The 21,603-nt window shown below is 35.9% G+C and overlaps 2 protein-coding genes across 3 annotated transcripts in view; both read right to left on the reverse strand.

The window, feature by feature from the left end:
- The window catches only part of cacna1sb (calcium channel, voltage-dependent, L type, alpha 1S subunit, b), a 23,408-nt gene extending 10,982 nt beyond the window's left edge, over positions 1-12,426 (reverse strand). Inside the window, exons 1-20 of the mRNA XM_083553859.1 lie at positions 11,936-12,426; positions 10,152-10,257; positions 7,175-7,314; positions 6,752-6,885; positions 6,517-6,669; positions 5,580-5,785; positions 5,313-5,416; positions 4,938-5,083; positions 4,716-4,791; positions 4,470-4,630; positions 4,150-4,375; positions 3,787-3,994; positions 3,155-3,275; positions 2,944-3,058; positions 2,743-2,830; positions 2,085-2,154; positions 1,603-1,735; positions 1,008-1,137; positions 847-906; positions 640-746 (exon numbers count right to left, since the gene is read on the reverse strand). Coding sequence (XP_083409985.1) covers positions 640-746; positions 847-906; positions 1,008-1,137; positions 1,603-1,735; positions 2,085-2,154; positions 2,743-2,830; positions 2,944-3,058; positions 3,155-3,275; positions 3,787-3,994; positions 4,150-4,375; positions 4,470-4,630; positions 4,716-4,791; positions 4,938-5,083; positions 5,313-5,416; positions 5,580-5,785; positions 6,517-6,669; positions 6,752-6,885; positions 7,175-7,314; positions 10,152-10,257; positions 11,936-12,123 — 2,672 coding nt within the window. The 5' untranslated portion in view covers positions 12,124-12,426. The remainder of the gene's footprint in view (positions 1-639; positions 747-846; positions 907-1,007; positions 1,138-1,602; positions 1,736-2,084; positions 2,155-2,742; positions 2,831-2,943; positions 3,059-3,154; positions 3,276-3,786; positions 3,995-4,149; positions 4,376-4,469; positions 4,631-4,715; positions 4,792-4,937; positions 5,084-5,312; positions 5,417-5,579; positions 5,786-6,516; positions 6,670-6,751; positions 6,886-7,174; positions 7,315-10,151; positions 10,258-11,935) is intronic.
- A 344-nt stretch (positions 12,427-12,770) lies between these two features.
- On the reverse strand, positions 12,771-19,265 carry tmem9 (transmembrane protein 9). Of its 2 annotated transcripts, none has more exons than XM_083553889.1 (6): positions 19,178-19,265; positions 18,790-18,903; positions 16,776-16,867; positions 15,983-16,091; positions 14,648-14,779; positions 12,771-14,349 (listed from the first exon to the last, which is right to left on the reverse strand). In XM_083553889.1, the coding sequence occupies exons 2-6, from the start codon at positions 18,883-18,885 to the stop codon at positions 14,224-14,226; spliced, it is 555 nt and encodes a 184-aa protein (XP_083410015.1). In that variant the 5' UTR covers positions 18,886-18,903; positions 19,178-19,265; the 3' UTR covers positions 12,771-14,223. The 2 variants fall into 2 exon arrangements, with proteins under 2 accessions (XP_083410015.1, XP_083410016.1); XM_083553890.1 differs by having other exon boundaries at positions 19,156-19,231.
- Positions 19,266-21,603: the final 2,338 nt, after the last annotated feature.

The raw sequence follows: 21,603 nt of genomic DNA on the forward strand, positions 1-21,603 counted from the left end.
CATGTGACATTTATGTGAGTTTCTATTATTCCCTTTTACAGAAGTCAAATTAATAGTTATTTTGAACACAATTTGACAAATTTTTAACAGATTTTTAACAGTTTCCAATGCCATTTCCACTTTACATAGATTTTGTAAAACAGGATAATTTCTAAATGCATAAGCTACAGCAATACTATCAATCAATCAATCAATCAATCAATCAATCAATCAATCAATCAATCAATCAACCAGTCAGTCATTCAAACAATCTATCTATCTATCTATCTATCTATCTATCTATCTATCTATCTATCTATCTATCTATCTATCTATCTATCTATCTATCTATCTGTCTGTCTGTCTGTCTGTCTGTCTGTCTGTCTGTCTGTCTGTCTGTCTGTCTGTCTGTCTGTCTGTCGGTCTGTCTGTCTGTCTATCTTTCTATCGGACAGACAGACAGACAGACAGACAGACAGACAGACAGACAGACAGACAGACAGACAGACAGATAGATAGATAGATAGATAGATAGATAGATAGATAGATAGATAGATAGATAGATAGATAGATAGATAGATAGATGCTACAACTGTTCAGCACAGACCACACATTCAGTGCTGAAAAGTCCATTATTACTATTATAATTTAAGAACTTACTCCATTCCCATAGACATGAGTGAAACCACAACAACAATGAGATCCAGAATGTTGAAGGAGTTTCGGCAGAAGGAGCCCTTGTGTAGGAGGGCACCATACACAGTCATCTAAATCATGACATTTAAAATAGTTAAGTTCATTTCAGTATAATGTGTCATAATTCTGCATTTATAAAAAGGCCCTCTAAAATTATGAATATCCACTTACTTTGAGAACAATCTCAATGGTGAAGACAGTTGTGAAGACAATATCAGCATAAGCCAAAATCTGTAAAATGTCAAGTGTATTTAGCATTAATTGAATGGTATTTTTACTATAACAATAACAATAATGCAGTAAAAGGCACTTTGTATTTTGTCTGTTGGCACCTTATTTCTGAAGGATTTGGGGTCGATGGGATCTTCAGCAGCCAGAGAGATGCTGCTGAGGAGGATAAGGAGAAGGATGAAGTTTGTGAAGGGGGTTGCATTGATGGCCCTGTGGCAGATCTTACGGAACCTATCAGTGAAAAACAAACAAGAAAACAAGACAATGGAAAAAGTGTTTATTGCAAAAATAGAAGTATAGAAGGTCCCTCTAATCTGTCATACTTGAAGATTTGAATAGCTTTGAATATACTTGAAGACCTGAAGTACAAAAACTCAAAGGTCTGGCCAACAACTATTAATCTGATTTGACTTTCCATTCATCTAAGTAAAACCTACTGAAGGAACATTTTATTTTTTGGTTGGTTTAAATGCTACCTAAAAATCTAATTACAATTGTATTTTTAAGATGATCTTTTTAAATAAATTAATTAATGTAGTGGTGAACTTATACCAACTTAACAGACTGCTTAAAATGATTGAATATAAACGAAAAACCTCATTCCAACCTAACTGGAAAAACTCTACACTAGAGTATACATGTGAGGGCTTTTCACAGAGAAACATCTATGAGAATTCTAAGGTGAGGACAATTTACTTGTTCTCTGGGCCAAAGATGAAGAAAGAGCTGGCATTGGGCATGGGAACCACTGTTTCTTTAAGCTGAAGATCAGCCATAGGTCTGGGTCTTGGACTGGGAGGGATCTCTGGCTCTTCCTCCTCATCATCACCTGAGCAACAAAGAGAGTTTGCAGGTGAAAAAAATGTCCTGTTAGTTTAAATTCCAGATGAATAAAACTGACCTCACTTTTGGACATTGAGTGAAACATTACCTAACTTATATCAAAGCAAAGTGAACCAAGCTCATTAAAAATTGAAAACTGCTGATCTTTAGAAAGTCCTACCCTGTTTATGGATAGTTCATTATTTTTAACATCATACCCATAAATGACCATAGAGGCATGTGGTTAGTATTTAGCATCTCCTTTAATAGTGCAGCTATCCTTGCAATTATACTGATGCTTAATTTAGTCCCTCAGCTTAAGCCAAGGAAGAGGTTTTAGAGTTTATGTTGGTTACCTGGAAAGTCAGCAGGAGGAAATGGGTCTTTCACTTCCTTAACATTTGATTCAAACTCATCCACTTTAAGCTGCAGGAAACACACGTGGCAAGAAGATAAAAAAATTACATAAGCATACCTAATGAGATAATTCAAAGATGGATATTAGCTTATTTGCAAAGGAAATGCTTTGTTATACTGTGTGGTAATATTAAATTTCATTTTTAATTGTAATCCTATTGCATGTTTAACAAATGAGTGTTACAATACAGCTTTACAAAAATCCAGATGTAATTTTAAACCTTTAAAGGTTATACCAGAGAAAACAGTTGCAATGAAAAATCACTTGAACTCCAAAATAAACTTTAAGAGCACCCAGAATAAATGGGGATGCCATCCTCTTCTGAAGGACACAAATATTGGGATTTTCTTTTATATCATTTAGGTCTAATGGTTTAGTTAATGTAAATAAACACTGATTTATACTTTCAATTTAAGAAAATATATTTTGTGGAAATATATCTTGTATGTTGTGGTTAAAACAGATATTAAAATATTAAATAACAAAATATTGCTAGCTTTGACTTCATTCCATGTCTTGATCAATAATCTGAAAATTAGGAAATGTCACTATAGAATTTTACTATAAGGAAACAGTGTTTCATTGAGTGTTAATACCTTTGCTGTCGTGGGCATGCTTTCAGCCTTATGTTTGCTCTTGACCACCACAGCTTTTTCATCCTCACCCTTCTGTGGCTGGGTTCCTCTGATGGAAGAAATTAATGGATTCTACAGAACTTGTATGAGATGCCAACTTTTCAAGGGAGAGAAGCAATACAGTGTCTCTAGTTTTATGGGTAATTAATTGAGTATGCATACCTCATAAGTTTCTTTCTAGCTTTCTCCTCCTCCCTTTCTTTCTGTGCTGATGAAAGGCTTTCAGCTTCACTTAGGTTATCAACAGCAATGGCCAAGAACACATTTAAGAGGATGACTAACAACAGCTCAGGAAAACAGGCTTACAATTTTTTTTTCTAGTTTTACCATCACCAGTGGTGTTTCACATGTACGTGACAGATCAGAAGGATACAGTTTCCACAGATATACAGGATGATGAAATAAATGCAGACAAGAATTCCTGGGAAAGTTGGTCCACCATGAGCCATAATACCATTGTACATGATGGAATCCCATTCCTCCCCAGTCAGGACCTGGAAAACAAAAAAACATCAATTAGGATGTGATCTTTTAAAAGAAATATCCAAAATACATCTAATATCGTGAGATTACTATGTCACAAATTTAAGAAACTCAACACAATTTTGCAATAAGTTGTCGAGCCCAATGCACTGTTTTGAAATGTTTTTTTTTCATTGACATAATTAAAAGAAAGTTCCCTGTTTGGTATTTCATTCGGTTAATTTTAATAGTGTCTGAAGAGTTTTAGTTTTATTGTATTAATTTTGTTTTAATATTTATATTTCACCTTATACTACACGTTTACACATGTTTACTGTACATAGTAATTATATCACTTTTTATTACATACTTTGTCATTTTTTTATTTGGTTGTACAGCATTTTTATATACTACATTAATGCTCTATGAATTACGCTTATGTGTACTTATTATTATTATTATTATTATTATTATTATTATTATTATTATTATTATTATAACGTATTATCAAGTTATAGGTATTTTTTGTTATAATGTGTGTACCTGGAATACACTAATGAGAGCCTGAGGAAAGTTGTCAAAGTTGCTGCGCTGCAAGGGCCTGTCAGGAAAATTAAATTTGCCTCCAAAAACTTGCATGCCCAGGAGTGAGAAAATAACAATGAAGAGGAAGAGCAGGAGGAGCAGACAGGCGATGGAACGGATGGAGTTTATCAGAGATGCCACAAGATTGCTCAAAGATTTCCAGTACCTGAAAGACATAAAGAGGAGTTATATGGGGAGATATAAATTGCCCCATAAAATGTTAGATTTATTTTCTTAGAACAATTTGTTATTGTGTCCCCGTTTACCAGTAAATCTGGATTTGTATCGATATCTACTAGTGTCCTCAGTAAAATAACTCACTTTGTAACCTTCATCAGACGTAGGAGTCGAATACACCTCATCACAGAAATTCCCAGTGATGTCATCACATTTGCTGAGACCAGGATGAGCTCCAGGATGCCCACAGTAACAACGAAACAGTCGAAACGGTTAAAGATCGACATGAAGTACATTCGTAGGCCAAACGCATACATCTTCATGACCATCTCAATTGCAAAACAGGTGAGCAGGATCTTGTTGACTGTATCTGTGGAATCAAAAACATAAAACGTAAACTTGAAAATCATAGATTTCATAAGTCATTCGGCTTCCTGCAAACCATTTGGCTTCTCTGGACAGACCTTGAAACTGGTTCATCCATTCAGTCTGGTCATGATGTTCTGTGGCAATGGCGAGAGTGTTGAGTAACACAACCAGGATCACCAGCCAGTTGAACACTTTGGACTTCACCCAGACAGTGCACATTCTCCGTAAGACACGGTGATAGCGGCGAGCAAGGCGACTAGAAATCAGATTGTGAAAAAATATGTAATAATAGCAATAATAATAGCAATAATAATAATATAAAAACTTTTTAATACACTTACAAGTAATACACTACACGGTTTAAACCCTCCTCATATAGGCTGTCTGTCTCTGAACTATCCTTGAGGGGAAGAAGACCTGTTGACAAAAGAAATCATGGTCATAATACTGTCACAAATTAACATTTTTTAATAACCAGGAACAAAATGGTATCATGAAAGAGAAACCCATGTCTAAGGAAAACCAGCGACAGCCTATAGGTTCTAATGCATGTATATGAGCACCTAATCCTTCTTGATCAGGATCCAGAATTTCAGCATGTGTAATCCATTCCATGTATCCTTTCAGATCTTCATCCATCTGTTCTCGCTCTCGTAACTTCTGGTACTCCCCTCTGGACCTACATTTCTCTCTCTCCTTACTAAACTCCCTACAGAAAGAATGAAAAAGACATAAGTAAACAAACCACATAGTAGGTTACACTAAGCAATAGTACAGTAAGTAAACAGTTAAATTATGAACTTGTTGATATATAATATATAAAGGAAGACTTATGGGTTATAAACTTCATAAAGGGAATCTCCAACTGTAAAAGTCTGGCCTATTAGATCAAAAAACATACTGCATGTTTCTAACAAACAAAGAGGTTTATGACTTACCCACTGAGGACGCCAAGAACCAGGTTGAGGACAAAAAAAGAGCCAAGCAATATCAGTGACACAAAGTAGACCCATGGCCATTCATTCCCAATAGCATCATTAACCTAAAATGACAACAAAAGCTGTGCTTTACTTTTAGAACATTACATAAGAATAACTTTTAATTATTCTGAAGACACAAATTAGCCAGTTTTTTTGTTGTGTTTTATTTTATTTTATTTAATTTTTTTAATTAGTGTAAATGCACATATGGCAAGTGTTTCTTACCCAGTAGAGCACATTAGTCCAGCTCTCCATTGTTATACACTGGAACACTGTGAGCATGGCAAAGCCAAAATTATCAAAATGGGTGATGCCCCAATTGGGTCCTGGCCATCCAGACCTACATTCTGTGCCATTTATGGTGCAGCGCCGGCCGTTTCCAGCCTGGGCACAAGGTGATGCCAGTTCATTTTCCCTTAAGGCAATAATGTCTGTGATGCAAGACAAAATTATAGTAGTATTATAGTAGTAGTAGTATAGTATTAATTCATTATGAGAAAATATCCCTATTATCAGAATAGTAACATACTACACAGGAAAGGTTATATGTATAATAATTTACAAATTAATTCATACCATGCTATAATGCATTCACTATGTATTATGTACATTATATATTAAAATAAATTGTATAACTGTATTTGCATTCTAGCTTTGATGGCATTTGGCACACAACTTTATTCAGAGCAAAGTACAAAAGTCTCTCTCAATAAAAGCATCCTGGTAATGGGTCAGTAGCTTATCAGCCAAGAGTACTAACAGTATAAGTAATGCTTATAACACATCGCTATACTATAGCATAACTACCAAAGAAATTGAACCATCATTAGTGTATTGCATAATAGGGAGATGCCATGATGTTTTGAGTTTTTAATTTCCTGCACAATATCATTTGTAAAAACAGGGTCTGAATTTCTTTGAGAGTTGTTTTAATAAATAAATGCACACATATTGACTTCTGCTACCAGTTTATAAATGCACTATATCCATTACTATAAACTGCAATGCCAAATAACTGTAACAAAAAATATAATGCCTTATTAATGCACTATAAAATACTATGAAATATTAAAAGGTTTTCACATACATATAAAGCCTTCGTAGTTGGTAATTGATCAAATCAAAGCAACAGAAGACAGCAGTAGATTAAACTTGGCCCTACCTTTGCCTTCATAGTAACAAGTCTTGTGCATCTTGCATTTAAACAGCTCCAGACCCATTATAGCATAAAGGGTGACCAAGAAGAAGACAAGCAGAGCGACGTGGAAAAGAGGCAACATAGCTTTCAAAACAGAGTTCATAACCACCTGCAAACCTGTGGAGGAGTAACAGGTTGAAACAAATTACTCCATGTTTGGTATACAATAGAGCAGCATGGTAATGCAGGAAAAACTTACTGGGAACTCCAGAGACAAGACGAAGTGGTCGGAGGACTCGAAAGGCTCGAAGAGCTTTCATATCGAACCCTCCTCCTTTCTCCGTGGGGACTCCAGCTATTGCATTGATGGTATCAACTGCCAGGGTGAAGAGCCTAAAAAGGAGAATAGAAATCATAGTTATTAGAAAAATTGCAACAAGATATCAGAAACAGTAAAACAATATAACAGCAGTTATATATTAGTGAAAATATAACAAAAAGTCAATATAAAAAAATTATACTAATGATTACACACTAATTAAGAATTACTTTCTAAAAAATCAGCACATGCAAATTAATACTGAAAATAACATATACAGAACAACATGTCATTTATAGTATTTGGATTTAGTATTTGGTTTTAAAGGCATTGATACGAGATCAGTGCACAGATTTGTCTTACCCCATGAACACGATGACAAAGTCGAGTATGTTCCAACAGTTCCGTAAATATGCGCCTTCATGAAATAATAACCCATACGCTATTATTTTCAAGAAGCACTCCAGAGTGAAAATAAATAAAAAGACATACTCCAGGCTCTCCTGCAGAACAACATACAACCTTGTTAGAGAATATCCATTTTGATTAACACATCTAAGGTACCTACAGTACTGAAATAAATCCATTCAGTACTTGAAAAGAAAATATGTTTTAGTTATAAACAAATATAAATGTACTATAGGGAGTGAACAAATAATAGCAATACAGATATGAATATGAGATGCACTGCTTTTTTGTGTTTTATTACAAGAAATCAGATGATTCACTTTCACTCCAGTGCATTAAAATGTTAAAATAAAGCTTGCAGGACAATAAATTATTGATTTATCTGAAGATGAACATGCATCAGTCTTTAGTAGCTGCCTTGTTTAGGGTCTAAAATCAGGAATACAAATTTGTTTTAGGAAATAAAACCAACTACATTTGCTGTAAAAATATAATGGGCAGCTACAAACAAATATAACATCATTATTTGGAATGGGAATAAAACCAGTCTCATGCACATATGTAGTTCATTGAACAGCATGTTTGGGACATAGTCAAAGTGTTTATCTAAAAGAAAAAACATGGTCTGGTTTGAGCCATGCCCACTTTTACTTTAAATAAAAAAGCAGATACAAATAATTGGAGTACAGAGTAGGTACAGACGGTATGTTGTTTTCTGTTGTTGCATCACTATGGTAAAGACATGGGAAATGCTCAAAGAACAGGGCTTTGTAAAGTGTCCATACAGCACCTGTTTATGCTCATAAACCAGTAACACTAATCATATAGTGACTGTTTTGTTTAAACTTTGCCAATTTGAAAACTAATGTTTCATTAATTCACTAATGATCTTCTACACTTTTGTAATTTGCAAACAATTGCATGGGAGGATTGATTTCCAATCAATTCCTCTTTCATTTACTTTATATAAAGCTTATGCAGGTACCTCTTTCATTTAACTATGCTAAAACAGCATTATATACATTAGATTTTTCAGGAAGAGATCAACTTTATTTTCTTCTGTTGAACTGTTAGGTAGGTCAATCCTTGACTATAAATCTTCCATTTAAAATTCAACTACTCAAAATACTCAGATCAGCAGTCTTATACAAGCACAAATGTCCCAATGTACAGTAATTAGCTAATGAGGTATCGATTGTTAAAAACTAAATATAATCAAATTATCAGACTCTCAGAAAATTCAGAACCTTTGCTACAGAAATCTGACCAAGCAACATCTGTTTAGAGAGCTGATTTGGGCAGAGGCTGTAACACACAGCTCTCAGCTTGTGTTTCATGATGCACATCTGAGGAATGGTGGAGCTACAAGTTAATGTCACAGCCACGGGTAAATAGACAGTAACTGTAGAAATCATGACACACATTAGAGTCATCTGAACTACAACACTCTATTAAGTAACACACTATTAGAAATCTGAGAATATGACTGGGCATACTGTGTGGCTCTGACGCAGATATTTAAAATTTGCTTGAGTGAAGTATTGAATTTAGCTAATTATGAGTTTTATTCCTTTTACCATTAACATTTTTGTGCATTAATCCTTTTTTGTTATTCAACGTTTATCATATAAATTAAGAATTTTGTACATAGCACATATTAACAAGCATCATGTGTAAACTAAAAGAATAAACCTTTATACCTGAAACCAAACAAAGTCTTTCATCATGGTTCTAAATAAAAAATGACAACATTCAGATTTTGACAAAGTTTTTTACATAAAATAACAATATTTTTGGTGTACATTCCTTGCACAGAACTTGTATGATAGAGTTAATTTCAGGGGCATAAATCCAGAGTCTATAAAATTTTCAGCTTATATTTTACTTTCGAATTACTTACGAATTGCCTTCAAGTATTGATGCTACGTATGAAAGAGTTAACATACTCTGAAAAAGGCTCTGAAGAGGAAAAGGCTTTTTTGTAACAACTAGACATTCTAAAATGGTAATATGAGCAACAAACTTCACACAAGTTTGAAACATAGTTTTAAAATACACCTCTAGGTGTTATATACAGTATGTATGTATCTTTAAACCTCACACTCATTCCTGTGGATTGCTTGCTTCTTGATCACTACTAGTCCTGACCGTGGGTCTAAATATAAAGTCCAGGATGAAAACCAGTACCAACTCCAGTCATCAAGCTTTAATTTCAAAGTCAAAATATTTTACAGACTCACATGCAGTTTAGTTGGATCACAGAAGCAATTGTGTTAAACACTTGCATGAGGTGAATAATGCCTGTATCACTATTAATTATAGTAGATTATTGATAGAAGTTATATTATTAAAAGTAAAGAACATTTCTAAAGGTTTTTTTATTTTTATTTATGACTAAATGGAAACCCTGAGTTCCACAAGTGCAGGGAGAGTCAGCTGGTGTATTTCAGCAGATTCAACCAAGCACATAAAAAATTATGCAGCAGAACAGATTAGCTGTAGCCCAGCAACTATGAACCATGATCTTCAAAAACAGAGGTCTTATATATTCAGTCTACAGCACCAGTTAAACAGGTGCTATGAAACAAAAAAGCATCGATTTCAAGTTAATACACTTTATTTATAGCCATGAGTTAAGCATTTAGCTTAATCAGTTGAGCAAAATCTTATGTACTTTGCAAATCGTATCTGAAGGACTTTGAAGGACAAGGTTTTTTTTTTTATTTAAACACAGAAACAATACAACAATATAATAAATTATTGTTTGCAATGTTTGTCAATATGAATCTTTACGAATAGCATGTTAGATACATAGATATACATAGGTATTTACAACAGTAAGGTAATATTTCAGCTTACATTACCTCAGTTAAATACTGCTAAGTGTTTTGAGCCTCTGGTAATTTTGCTTATATCTGGAGCTGTTACTCACCAAGGTAGTGTTGGTGTTGTTGGTGTCTTCCTCTGGCATTGGGAGAAACACAGCCAGGGCCACACAGTTAGCAAAGATAGTGAGTAGAATGATTATCTCAAAGGGTCTGATGCAGACTGTTCAGGAAGATACTGGACTTGGTAAAACAAATACAATATGGCAGAACAAGCACTGAACTAATGGAATGAAACCTGGATACACTTGACACCAGGTGCCTTTGTAACAAGGTCTTGAATATGCATGACTTGTGAAGAATCGACATTAAAGTTTACTTTAATGTAGAATTTACTTTTTTGCTCATAGTCATTATGCAACATTTCACAGATGTAGATAACCAAGAAAAGAAGGTTTGGAAACTTTTGCTTCTCTAAATTCTAACTAGAATTATAAGCGACCTCAATAAATTAATCATTAATTAAACCTTTTAGCACACTGCAAAACAAACAAAATTATATTTGAACAGCAAACTTGTCTTTGCTGAAGCCATTTCAGTGCATTTTAGGTAAATATCAAATGTGCTTTTGTCTTTTGTAGTTAATTCATAATTAGTATCTCGCTTGTTGGCCATTTGATCATGAGCTCTTTTTAATTTAATAATGGAGACAGAAATCTACAATTATTTCAAACTAAAAGGTCAGGGCAATATTAAGGAAGGCCCCACGTCCAGGTCAAGTTCAAATTGAACCACTATTAGTTGAAGGCAGAGTACTTCTTAAAACAGCTTCAATATTTCCTTAAATAGTTTGTCATAGCAGCAGACTTATTATTAGATTGTTAACAACTATTTAAATGGATAAGCTTCAACCCTTGAAACTCTTTTAACAAAACAGTTATTTAAGCCACCATACAGTGGTCAGTGTGAATTTCTGAGAGAGAGAGAGAGAGAGGAGAGAGAGAGAGAGAGAGAGAGAGAGAGAGAGAGAGAGAGAGAGAGAGAGAGAGAGAGAGAGAGAGAGAGAGCGCGCGCGCGCGCGCGTGTGTGTGTGTGTGTGTGTGTGTGTGTGTGTGTGTGTGTGTGTGTGTGTGTGTTTGCATGCACATTCCTGCCAGTAGACTGCAGCACCTCAGAATTTCCCTGCCAGGTCAGCATCATGTCCAGCCAAAGTGATCTCACACAACAGCTGCATGCACCAGAAATATTGTCAAACCATTTAAATGTACTTATTAGTCATTAAGAATGTCTCAAATTCATCTACTGTATGCATCAAATATGCTACTATCTATAATACATTATCAATAATAGAATTTGTAAATAGCATCTTGATTTTTTCAGTGTGGCCATTTTTAAATGAACACAATAATTTGATTACATTTTATATTAGCTGGTGAACAATATGATACACTACCAGTGTTTTAGATCTCACCTTGAACATATCTACAAATTAATTAGCTGAACATTTAACACAATTTATTGGCTTTATTCATTGAATTCAACAGTCCTCTACTATATAGAACTTAACACCTTAGGTAGTGCAAAGACCAGGGATGATATTTAACAATGAGGGAGTCAATAACAAAAGCTTAACACAATCACCTCAGCTATTATTGGATTTCAATACTTCCCCACCTGTGCTCATCCTTGTGGGTACTGACAACAAAATCTGCCACAGATCCACATCAGATAAATCACTAATTCTCTAGCTATTTTATTTATTCCTGGTATTAGTGATAAGCTCACAATCTGTATGTTTCTTCCATCATTAAACTGCCAAGCACAACTAAGGTCCATCTCACCACCTCATGAAAACGCAAGGTATGAATGAGCGTGTGTTATTGAAGGATACTTCCACTCCACAATGTTAATGCAACTCTTGCGGATGGGGTTTTTGAGAGTAAAGAAGAAGAGCGAGCGTGCCGGCCGGGGGTTTCCTCCAGTGGCCTGCAGTTTCTTCAGCTTCTCCCGCTGCTTCCTCTTCAGCTCCTCTTCGTTCATGATGAACGAGGCCAGGGCTGGCACTCCGCCTGAATCCATTTTGGAATCCAAAATAAAATACCTAGAAGTCAAACAGCCAGTTTCAAAAACCCCAACTTTATAATCCTTTGGTCTCTTAGATGGCCATGTGAGACCTTCACGATTCCTCCACCTCCTCAACCCTCTGTCCTGTTCGAGCTCTCCCTCTCGCTCTGTCAAGGCCTCTTCTCACTCCTTGGCCCTGGCCCCTGCTTGGAAAAGTACACCAAGCAAGGAGAAATTAGAGAAGCGCAGAGCATTTGGGTGCAGTTGGCCTGTGTCAGGTTTATATATAGAAAAGTGTTGACTGTCCATGCTTGGGGTTGAGAAAGAGGGTGGTGGGAGCATGCTTTATGGGTGGGGACACAGGACCGAAGGAAACAGGAGTTAGGCAGCTTCAGCTGCCCAGGCAGGACTATGAGAGATGAAAGCCAAGATACTCTGGAGAACAGAGGGACACATACATACACACAAACTGAGAAAGATCTAAATAAAAAAATAATAAAAAAATTAGATAGAATGAATGAGAAAAAGAAAAAAATACGTACCATAATGTGACAGCAAGATGGCATTAAATGTTATTTAACATGGTAAAAGTTAAATGTTAAAAGTTAAAATTGGGGAATACATTTTCTGACACAATAAGTTCATTCAATAAGTTCATAAGGTTTAGCAATAACCTTTTTTATTTTATGAGGTCATTAAACATTTATTAAAGACAAATCCATTGTATATTGTATTATAGAGTACATCTTTATTGTAACACTGGATTCACAATACAATAGATTATATGCAGCAAAAGAAATAATACACCCTGGTGCACCTTTGAAAGACTTTGTTTATTTTTATTTCTCTGTGCGACAATACAACACATGGAAAGATGTTTTCTGAAATAGAAGTGTGACATACACTTAGTTGCATGTTTAATTGTTGCAACTCCCTTGCACCTACACTCCACAAGCATTTTACTGGGTACATACCAACATAATTACTCATCGAGCACAATTAATTTCATCCTTATAGAACCAAAGCATTGGTAAGAGTATATCAGAGACAGAAGTGAAATGACCTACTTTGACACTATAATCTTCATTAAGGATTAATTCTATATTGCATTGTTTTTAATGGATCAGTAATAGGTTCAGCTTTTCAAAAATGGAAGTAATTTCTAAACCTTTTCTAACTGGAAAATTTTATTTTCAAAGCTTTTAGATAAAGCGGAGAAATTAAACATAACATCAGCAATTCAACTGTATACCCAACAGAAAGCATACAGTAAATAAATATTATGCTTATGATGTTTTTAGATAGATGAGATGTACCCAATAAAGTGAAAAAGAATTAACTACAAAGTTGACGCAAAAAATAAATGTAAAAATAATAAATATTGCCAGTCGTGCCAATAGAGCCAAGTACAGTAACTGAGCAGAAGAATCTCTGTTAAAACATGCCATTTCAGTTATTAGACATATGATCCAAACAAAAACCAGAGATCTTAATTGAAATCCAAAATCTGCATTAGATCTATAATACACCTTAAGCAGTCAAATGCTAAACATCTTATATATTAACAACAATCAGAGCTTATATATTAACAACAATCAGAGCAATCAGCATATATTTGGTCTGGAATTTAGTCTGCCAAGTACATGACATTAGGAATGGAAATCAGTGCAAATCCCAGAATCAAAGCCACTCATATCTTACTCACAAAGTTCCTAATTGAAGAAAACGTTTTCTACTGAAGATAAAACAGTGTGCAAAAGGCATATGCATGTAACATGAACATGAATTTTATGTTGATTTACCTTAACTCTTCCTTTTTCACAAAATTCGCAATATAGAATATAACTTTTAGCAGGGAAGCTATTATTAGGAATTCTCTGTCATATAACAATCCTAATAAATTCAGTGTAATTCAATTTAAAGCACATTCATTTTAACTGAGCTTCCAATAGCGAACAGAATACTATGCAAAAAAAAACAAAAAAACAAAAAAAAAAGCCTCACTGATAACATGAGCCAAATGTGGTCCCATTGTTAGTAAAATGAGTTCAGTAAATACATCACGAAATTTAGGAAAGTCAGCTGGCTTTTCTAAGTATCACCGTAACTGAGAATTTAGCTAAGCAACTTGTGGCGATCGAACACAGTCTTACGCTGCTCTTGAACCTGTTTCTTCCAGCGTTGCTGAGCCCCTTCCACTCGCTCCAGCACAGTGTTCCCTCGACCTGGAGCCCACACATCCTATAGAGCCAGACAGAACACATTCAGTATTTATGAAACTGAAAATTCACATAAGAGTACATGAAAGTAACATCATATAGTAGGTCCAAAACTTATAGTTCCTATTCCATGTTCTTGTAGCAGAAGTGCAAGGTATCACTTTACCTGGATATCCAGTCAGATTTACCCAGCCTCATAAACTAGCTCACTGCTGACCTATGAGTACTTATTTGTAGACATATAACTTTGAATATAAACTGACTCAGCTGAATGACGAGACGAGCAGGATGAGCTATCGACCTGCTGCTAACGTTTATACCTCAGAGTCATCCTCGTTCTGTAGTGGTTGTCTATAGGAATCACGTCTGCGTATCAAAGGCTCCACCAAAAGCAAGAACAGCATGTACAGTAGAAGAGCACCAACCACAGACAAGTAGATGATTATGGTTACCTGAAATGTAAGGAAGTAACCAAATATGATTAGAATATTCCGAATAAACTGGATGTGTTCTAAACCGATACAAATACATTTGAGACACTATTCCTGATTTGAGGTTAATGTAAACACCCTGTTCCTGGATTCTACAGCAAATGTCCATTCGTTGCATGCTTTTTGTTATTAAAGTTTGAAATGTTGACATTCATTATTGTTTAAAGAAGCTGACTTTTACTAGAAGTTGCGCTGCTTTCCAGCTTCATAATCGGTTTTGATTCCATGGCCAATGATTTTGTCTATAATGCAACAAATCCATAAACTAATTTAGTTTCGATAAATTACCAAAACTGCCCCCGAAAAAAGTTTATATTAGAAACCAAAATAGCCTACCAGAAGGGACCATGTAAAACCCACATTTTAAACCGAACCAATTCAACCAAAATAAACCAACCCACATTCAGTAGTTCAATAAAATTATGAAAGGCAAATTGCTACTTCTTATTGTACTTCAAATTTACTTTTATCATTAAGTAGCCCTGTGTTTTGTACTGTGTCTGGGGCATAGTTATAAAAACTTTATTTCGGCTTCTCCTATTAGGGGTCGCCACAGCGGATCACAGCATGTTTGATTTGGCACATGTTTTTACTCTGGATGCCCTTCTTAACGCAACCCTCCCCATTTACATGGGCTTGGGACCAGCACTAAGAGTGGCTGGGGTTAGTTCCCTGACCCGGGATCGAACCCTGGCCGCAGCGGTGAGAGCACCGCATCCTAACCACTAGACCACCAGGGGACCTGGGACCTGGACCAGCGGTGTATTTGTTTTTAAAAATAGGCTACAAATACTTTTAGGTGCAGAAATAAGCGATCGAATGAGATCTCGGAACGGATTAAATCACTTTTACATTTATTCCTATGGGGAAAATTAGTTCGAACATACGAGCAAATGGACCTACGAGCAATTTTCAAGAACGAATTATGCTCGTACAACGGGGTTCCACTGTAATACTTTTTCTAAATTCACACAAATTGATGGCTACATGGAGTGATGGATGGATGGGTGAATGGATAGATGGATGGATACAGCAAATTATAAAAACATTTAGCAGAGAAGCACCTCAACCTCTCACCATTAAATTATTCCACTCTGTAAATTCTTCTTCATATTAAAAATATATCAAGACACATTTGAGTTCATATTATGTGCTAAAGAATACCTTGATGGTATTGCTGCTTCGCTCTTCATACTTGCACTCACAGAGCAGACAATATGCCTCCACATCATGACCAGGCACTGGCATGGGCTCCACTACATGCAGACAGTTACTGTAAATACACAAATCATACTCATAAATATGCCACAAAATCAGAAACCTGTGTTCTTAGTATAAACCTGTTACACATCACTTGCTGGTTTAACGAACTGAATCAAGTGTTCAATTAAGACTTTTAAATATAATGGGCATTAGTCATTAAAATAGTATAAATCTGAGCACCCAGAATGATGAATCAAGTTTTCAGTATGTAATTCATAAAACAGGGCATCAAAACTAATAGGGATTTTTTTTTTCTTTGCTTAAACATATACAGATTTTTCCTTATACACAGCTACTTTAAATGCTACAATGGTGAGAAAATCAAATATGTTCAACAGGTTACAAGATCCATGCATTTGTTTCTTTTATAGAGGTGTATGTAGTATGTATTGGCATGGGTGTTCAATACACGAATGGCAGTGTGCTGTTTTTATAAACAAAATCTGGTGGACAAAAGACAGCTACATACTTTATGTGAGAACTTAAATGGGTCAGATTTAACAGTGGTGAGATTACTACAGTTTTACTCATTAATACCGGTACTATAAGGCAAAATAATAATATATGTACATAAACAATATTCAGGTCAATAAAATTCAAAAAGGATTCAAGCACACAAATTAGCATTTGCTCATTTTACTTTGATGTATAAAAAAAAGTTTTAGTAGTGCAGACTGAATAACACAAAACACACCAGTCCTTTTGGGTGAAGTTCCTGTTGTAGACATGGCCACTGAGGTTTCGGTATGGAGGGCAAATGCATTTGCAACGCACATCTTCAATACTCTGCAACAGTTACATAAATAGAACATTAGGCAAATATACAGGGGAATATTTCTTAAAACGTAACTTTTTTTTTTTTTTTTTTTTTTTTTTTACTGTTTTAAAACTCTTCTCTGAGGTCATGGCAGAGACTCTTTCTTCTTGGCCAAATAGCTAAAAGATATGATTTTACAAAGCTTGTAACACTTCCTGATGATTAAATAATAATGTGCATTTCCATTTACTCTTTTTCTGACTGTGGAAATGGGAAGGATGTACTTATACCCCCCACCCCCCCATTTGGTATCTAAATTTAGATTAATTTTGGGGGAAAATAACTACAAATTAAAATTTGTTGTAAAATTGGCCATCCTCAAGCATGTATGCAGAGTTCAGTTATGGTCACAGAAGTGGTTATATTGAGGATTGTACAACAGCTCAACCAAATTGTCATCTTGGCAGTTTTTTGCTCCATTTCATAAAATATTTCAGCACCTAAAAAATACACACAGCAGCCTATCACTCGATAGCCTTCCTTATCTCCATCTGCCTTCATCAAATCACACCACAGCATAACAATATTGAAAGCTGGAATGATCCAAATAATTGGCACACAAGCCATGTGGACCAGCCCCTGGACATTCTTCTGGATTTTGGAGTGTGGCTATGGGGAAACAAGAGTATTACCAGGGTCAGCTTTGGAGGCCCTGATGGAGTCAGCGTTCCCATTCATCCCAAAGTTACTTTTATTTTTTTTTAATGGTACTTTACTAAACCCAAGAGGGAAATTCTAATGTTTGCAAATCTTGACTTTGTCAGAGTGCAAGGTCGGACATGGTCAGCACCCCTGGACCAGATAGGGTTAAACACCTTGCTCAAGGTGGCAGCTTTGCAGTGCTGAGGCTTAAACACCTAATATAATGATTAGTAACCCAGAGCCTTAACGCTGTACCACCACTGCTCAGGACCATTCTGATTCTTTAAAAGGATGAGCTTTTTTAGTTCCAGTCAAAGAAAATTTACATTTTACAGCAAACAAGGAATACTAGATAGGACAATGTATGAGGAGAGTCTGACAGCAGGGAAGTGTGCAGTAGGAACAACAGATTGTTTCAAGGTGGAGGTGGGATTGCTTCAAAGATTGGCTCTGAGCCCTGAGTGATTTGTAACTGCAAGAGTGAAAGGGAAAGTTTATAGGAATGTGGTGAGACCTGCGATGTTGTATGGTTTAGAGACAGTGGCATTGAGTAAAAGACAGGAGGTGGAGCTGGAGGTAGCAGAGCTGAAGATGTTGAGATTTTCATTGGGAGTGACGAGGCCGGACAGGATTAGAAATGAGTTTATTAGAGGGACAGAGCATGTAGGACGTTTTGGAGACAAGGTGAGGGAGGCGAGATTGAGATAGTTTGGACGTGTGCAGAGGAGGGAAATGGGGTATATCGGTAGAAGAATGCTTAGGATGGAGCCACCATGAAGGAGCAAAAGAGGAAGGCCAAGGAGGTGGTTTATGGATGTAGTGAGGAAAGACGTGCAGGTAGTTGGTTTGAAAGAGGCAGATGTAGAAAACGAGGGGTATGGAGGAAGATGATCCGCTTTGGCGGCCACTAATAAGAGAAGCCGAAAGAAGAAGACTAGAAATTTTAGACAATGGTGTGCTTCCAATATTATGTCAGTTTGAAAAGAACATATATACAGTAAAAATTGTCAACATGATCAGGTGTCTCTAAAACTTTGGCTATAAAGTGTACAGTACATTGCCTATAGACTGATTCTGGTTGTGTGTGACACAGCAGTCCACAATAATCCCCTTTACCACACTTGTAAGAAATCTATTTGGAAGCGCTGTTAGCTTATTTATACCTTCACGACAGTGTAGTTTAGTGGATTAGAGTATAATGTGAAAGCCCTATAGGAAGGACAGAAAAGCAAAACAGTTCGCTGTTCACCTTATCCGCGTGTGCAAAGCGCATCGCCTCACACACGAGCACAATCAGCAGGAGGACTGGAGCTGCAGTCCCAATCTGTCGTGCACTGACCACCATGACTGATCCCCTTTATTCCTGCAATGAAAACATTCAAGTTCAAATAAGCCATACTGAGTTATACACTTTTTAAATCATTATATAGATTATAATTAGCCTAGTATTATAAATGATCCCAAAAAGAGTCCAATTATTAACCCCCGTGGATCTTATAATAAACATCACATGACCTAAATGACGCAGGTCAACTCACAGATCTGCAATCTCCAACCCCACAGACACCGAGATCAATGCAATGTTTATATATTAAATATTTATAAAGATATATACATTAGAAACATTCCATCTTTACCAAACAGCCGATTTGATCCATGAGCTACCAAGTCACCACACCATAACGAAACAAAGACGCACTTCAACTTTTATTTGTCAAAATAAAAGAATCTGGTGGTATTTTAAAATATTTATTCATTATGGTATATATAAAATGTGTGTATATATAAAATCGTGTACTGAATAAAAATATAAGGTGAAATCAGTATAATTATTTTTAAATACCACCAGATTTTATATATAATTCCCAGGTTTTAGTTTAAAAATGTTTTTTTTTCTGTGATGCTTAATAAATTATATACATAAATACAGTAGTCATGGAGAGATATTGTTTATCACAAAATTGTATATAAATCTATATATATAATTGGAAAAAAGAAAAGAACAGAATTAGAAACAGAATATTTAAATTTCTTGTGTTGCTTTTCATTCAAGAGATTTACATACAGTAGAATTCTAATTCTTTCAAAAGTAAAAAATGTTTGAGTTTATATATATATATATATATAAATGAATAAATAAATAAATATATATATATATATATATATATATATATATATATATATATATATATATATATATATATATATATATATATATATAAATGAATATATATATATATATATATATATATATATATATATATATATATAAATGAATAAATAAATAAATAAATAAATATATATATATATATATATATATATATATATATATATATATATATATATATATATATATATATATATATATATATATATATAAATTCTGGAGTGAGTTAGATTAAGTGGTAGAAGGGGTACTTAGGAATGAAAGATTACTAATTGAGGCAGATTTCAATGGACATGTAGGTGAAGGGAACAGAGGTGATAAGGAGGTAATGGGTAGGTATGGCTGTAAGGAGAGGAATGTGGAAGGGCAGATGGTGGTAGATTTTTGCAAAGGTTGGCAAAACAGAATTGGGATCGACAGGGTGATGAGAAATGTAGGCAGGAGTACAAGGAGATGCAGCACCAGGTAAAGAGGGATGTGGCAAAAGCCAAGGAAAAGGCATAGGAAGAGCTGTAGGAGAAGTTGGACACTGAGGAAGGAGAAAAGGATTTGTAGAGTGGAAAGTCGTTTGGACCAGATGACATACTGGTAGAAACATGGAGATGTTTAGGAGAGATGGCAGTGGAGTTTTTAACAAGATTGTTTAACTAGATTTTGGAAGGTGAGAATATGCCTGAGGAAGGAGTAGGAGTGTGCTGGTACCGATCTTTGAGAATAAGGAAGATGTGCAGACCTGCAGTAACTACAGGGGAATTAAGTTGATCAGTCACAGAATGAAGTTATGGGAAAGAGTAGTGGAAGCCAGGCTGAGAGAGGAAGTGACCATCTGTAAGCAACAGTATGGTTTATTGCTGAGGAAGAGCACTACAGATGCAATATTTGCTTTGAAAATGTTGATGGAGAAGTATAGAGAAGGTCAGAAGGAGGTGCATTGTGTGTTTGTGGATTTAGAGAAAGTGTACGACAGGGTGCCGAGAGAGGAGTTGTGGTGTTATATGAGGAAGTCAGGTGTTTTAGAGACGTATGTGAGGGTGGTGCAGGACATGTATGAGGACAGTGTGGTGGTGGTTGGACTGCATCAAGGATCAGCTCTGAGCCCTTGACTGTTTGCAGTGTTGATGGACAGGTTGACGGATGAGGTCAGACAGGAGTCTCTATGGGCTATGATTTTTGCGGATGACATTGTTATTTGTGGTGAGAGTAGGGGGAATGAAAGTCAGTAGGAGTAAGACAGAGTACATGTGTGTGTGAATGAGAGGGAGGGCAGTGGAGTGTTGCGATTGCATGGAGAAGAGGTGGAGAAGGTGAAAGAGTTTAGGTACCTGGGGTCAACAGTGCAAAGTAAAATGGAGAGTGTGTTAGAGAAGTGAAGAAAAGAATGTAGGCAGGGTGAAGTGGGTGGAGAAAAGTGGCAGAAGTGATTTGTGATAGTAGGGTATCTGCAAGAGTGAAAGGGAAAGTTCATAGGACTGTGGTGAGACCTGCGATGTTGTATGGGGCTTTGTGTAAAAGACAAGAGATAGAGCTGGACGTAGCAGAGCTGAAGATGTTAAGGTTTTTGTTGGGAGTGATGACGATGGACAGGATTAGAAATGAGTTTATTAGAGGGACAGCGCATGTAGGACATTTTGGAGACAAGGTGAGGGAGGGATTGAGGTGGTTTGAACATGTGCAGAGGAGTGACATGGGGTATATCAGTAGGAGAATGCTGAGGATGGAGCCACCAGGAAGGAGAAAAAGAGGAAGACCAAGGAGGAGGTTTATGGATGTGGTGAGGCGAGAAATGCAGGTAGTTGGTTTAAAAGAGGCAGATGTAGAGGACGAGGGGTATGGAGGCAGATGATCTGCTGTGGCGACCCCTAATGGGAGAAGCCGAAAGAAGAAGAAGATGATATA

Source organism: Silurus aristotelis, assembly GCF_946808225.1.
Source record: "Silurus aristotelis genome assembly, chromosome: 11".
NCBI lineage: Eukaryota > Metazoa > Chordata > Actinopteri > Siluriformes > Siluridae > Silurus > Silurus aristotelis.

What these genes read in the sequence shown, in the direction of transcription:
- tmem9 (XM_083553889.1), bottom strand. Translation starts at nt 18,885, where the DNA reads ATGGTGGTCAGTGCACGACAGATTGGGACTGCAGCTCCAGTCCTCCTG. An exon ending in AACTTCACCCAAAAGGACTG is followed by an intron (nt 16,092 to 16,775) that starts GTGTGTTTTGTG and finishes GTGTATTTACAG; the next exon opens with TAACTGTCTGCATGTAGTGG. An exon ending in AGAACGAGGATGACTCTGAG is followed by an intron (nt 14,350 to 14,647) that starts GTATAAACGTTA and finishes CTGGCTCTATAG; the next exon opens with GATGTGTGGGCTCCAGGTCG.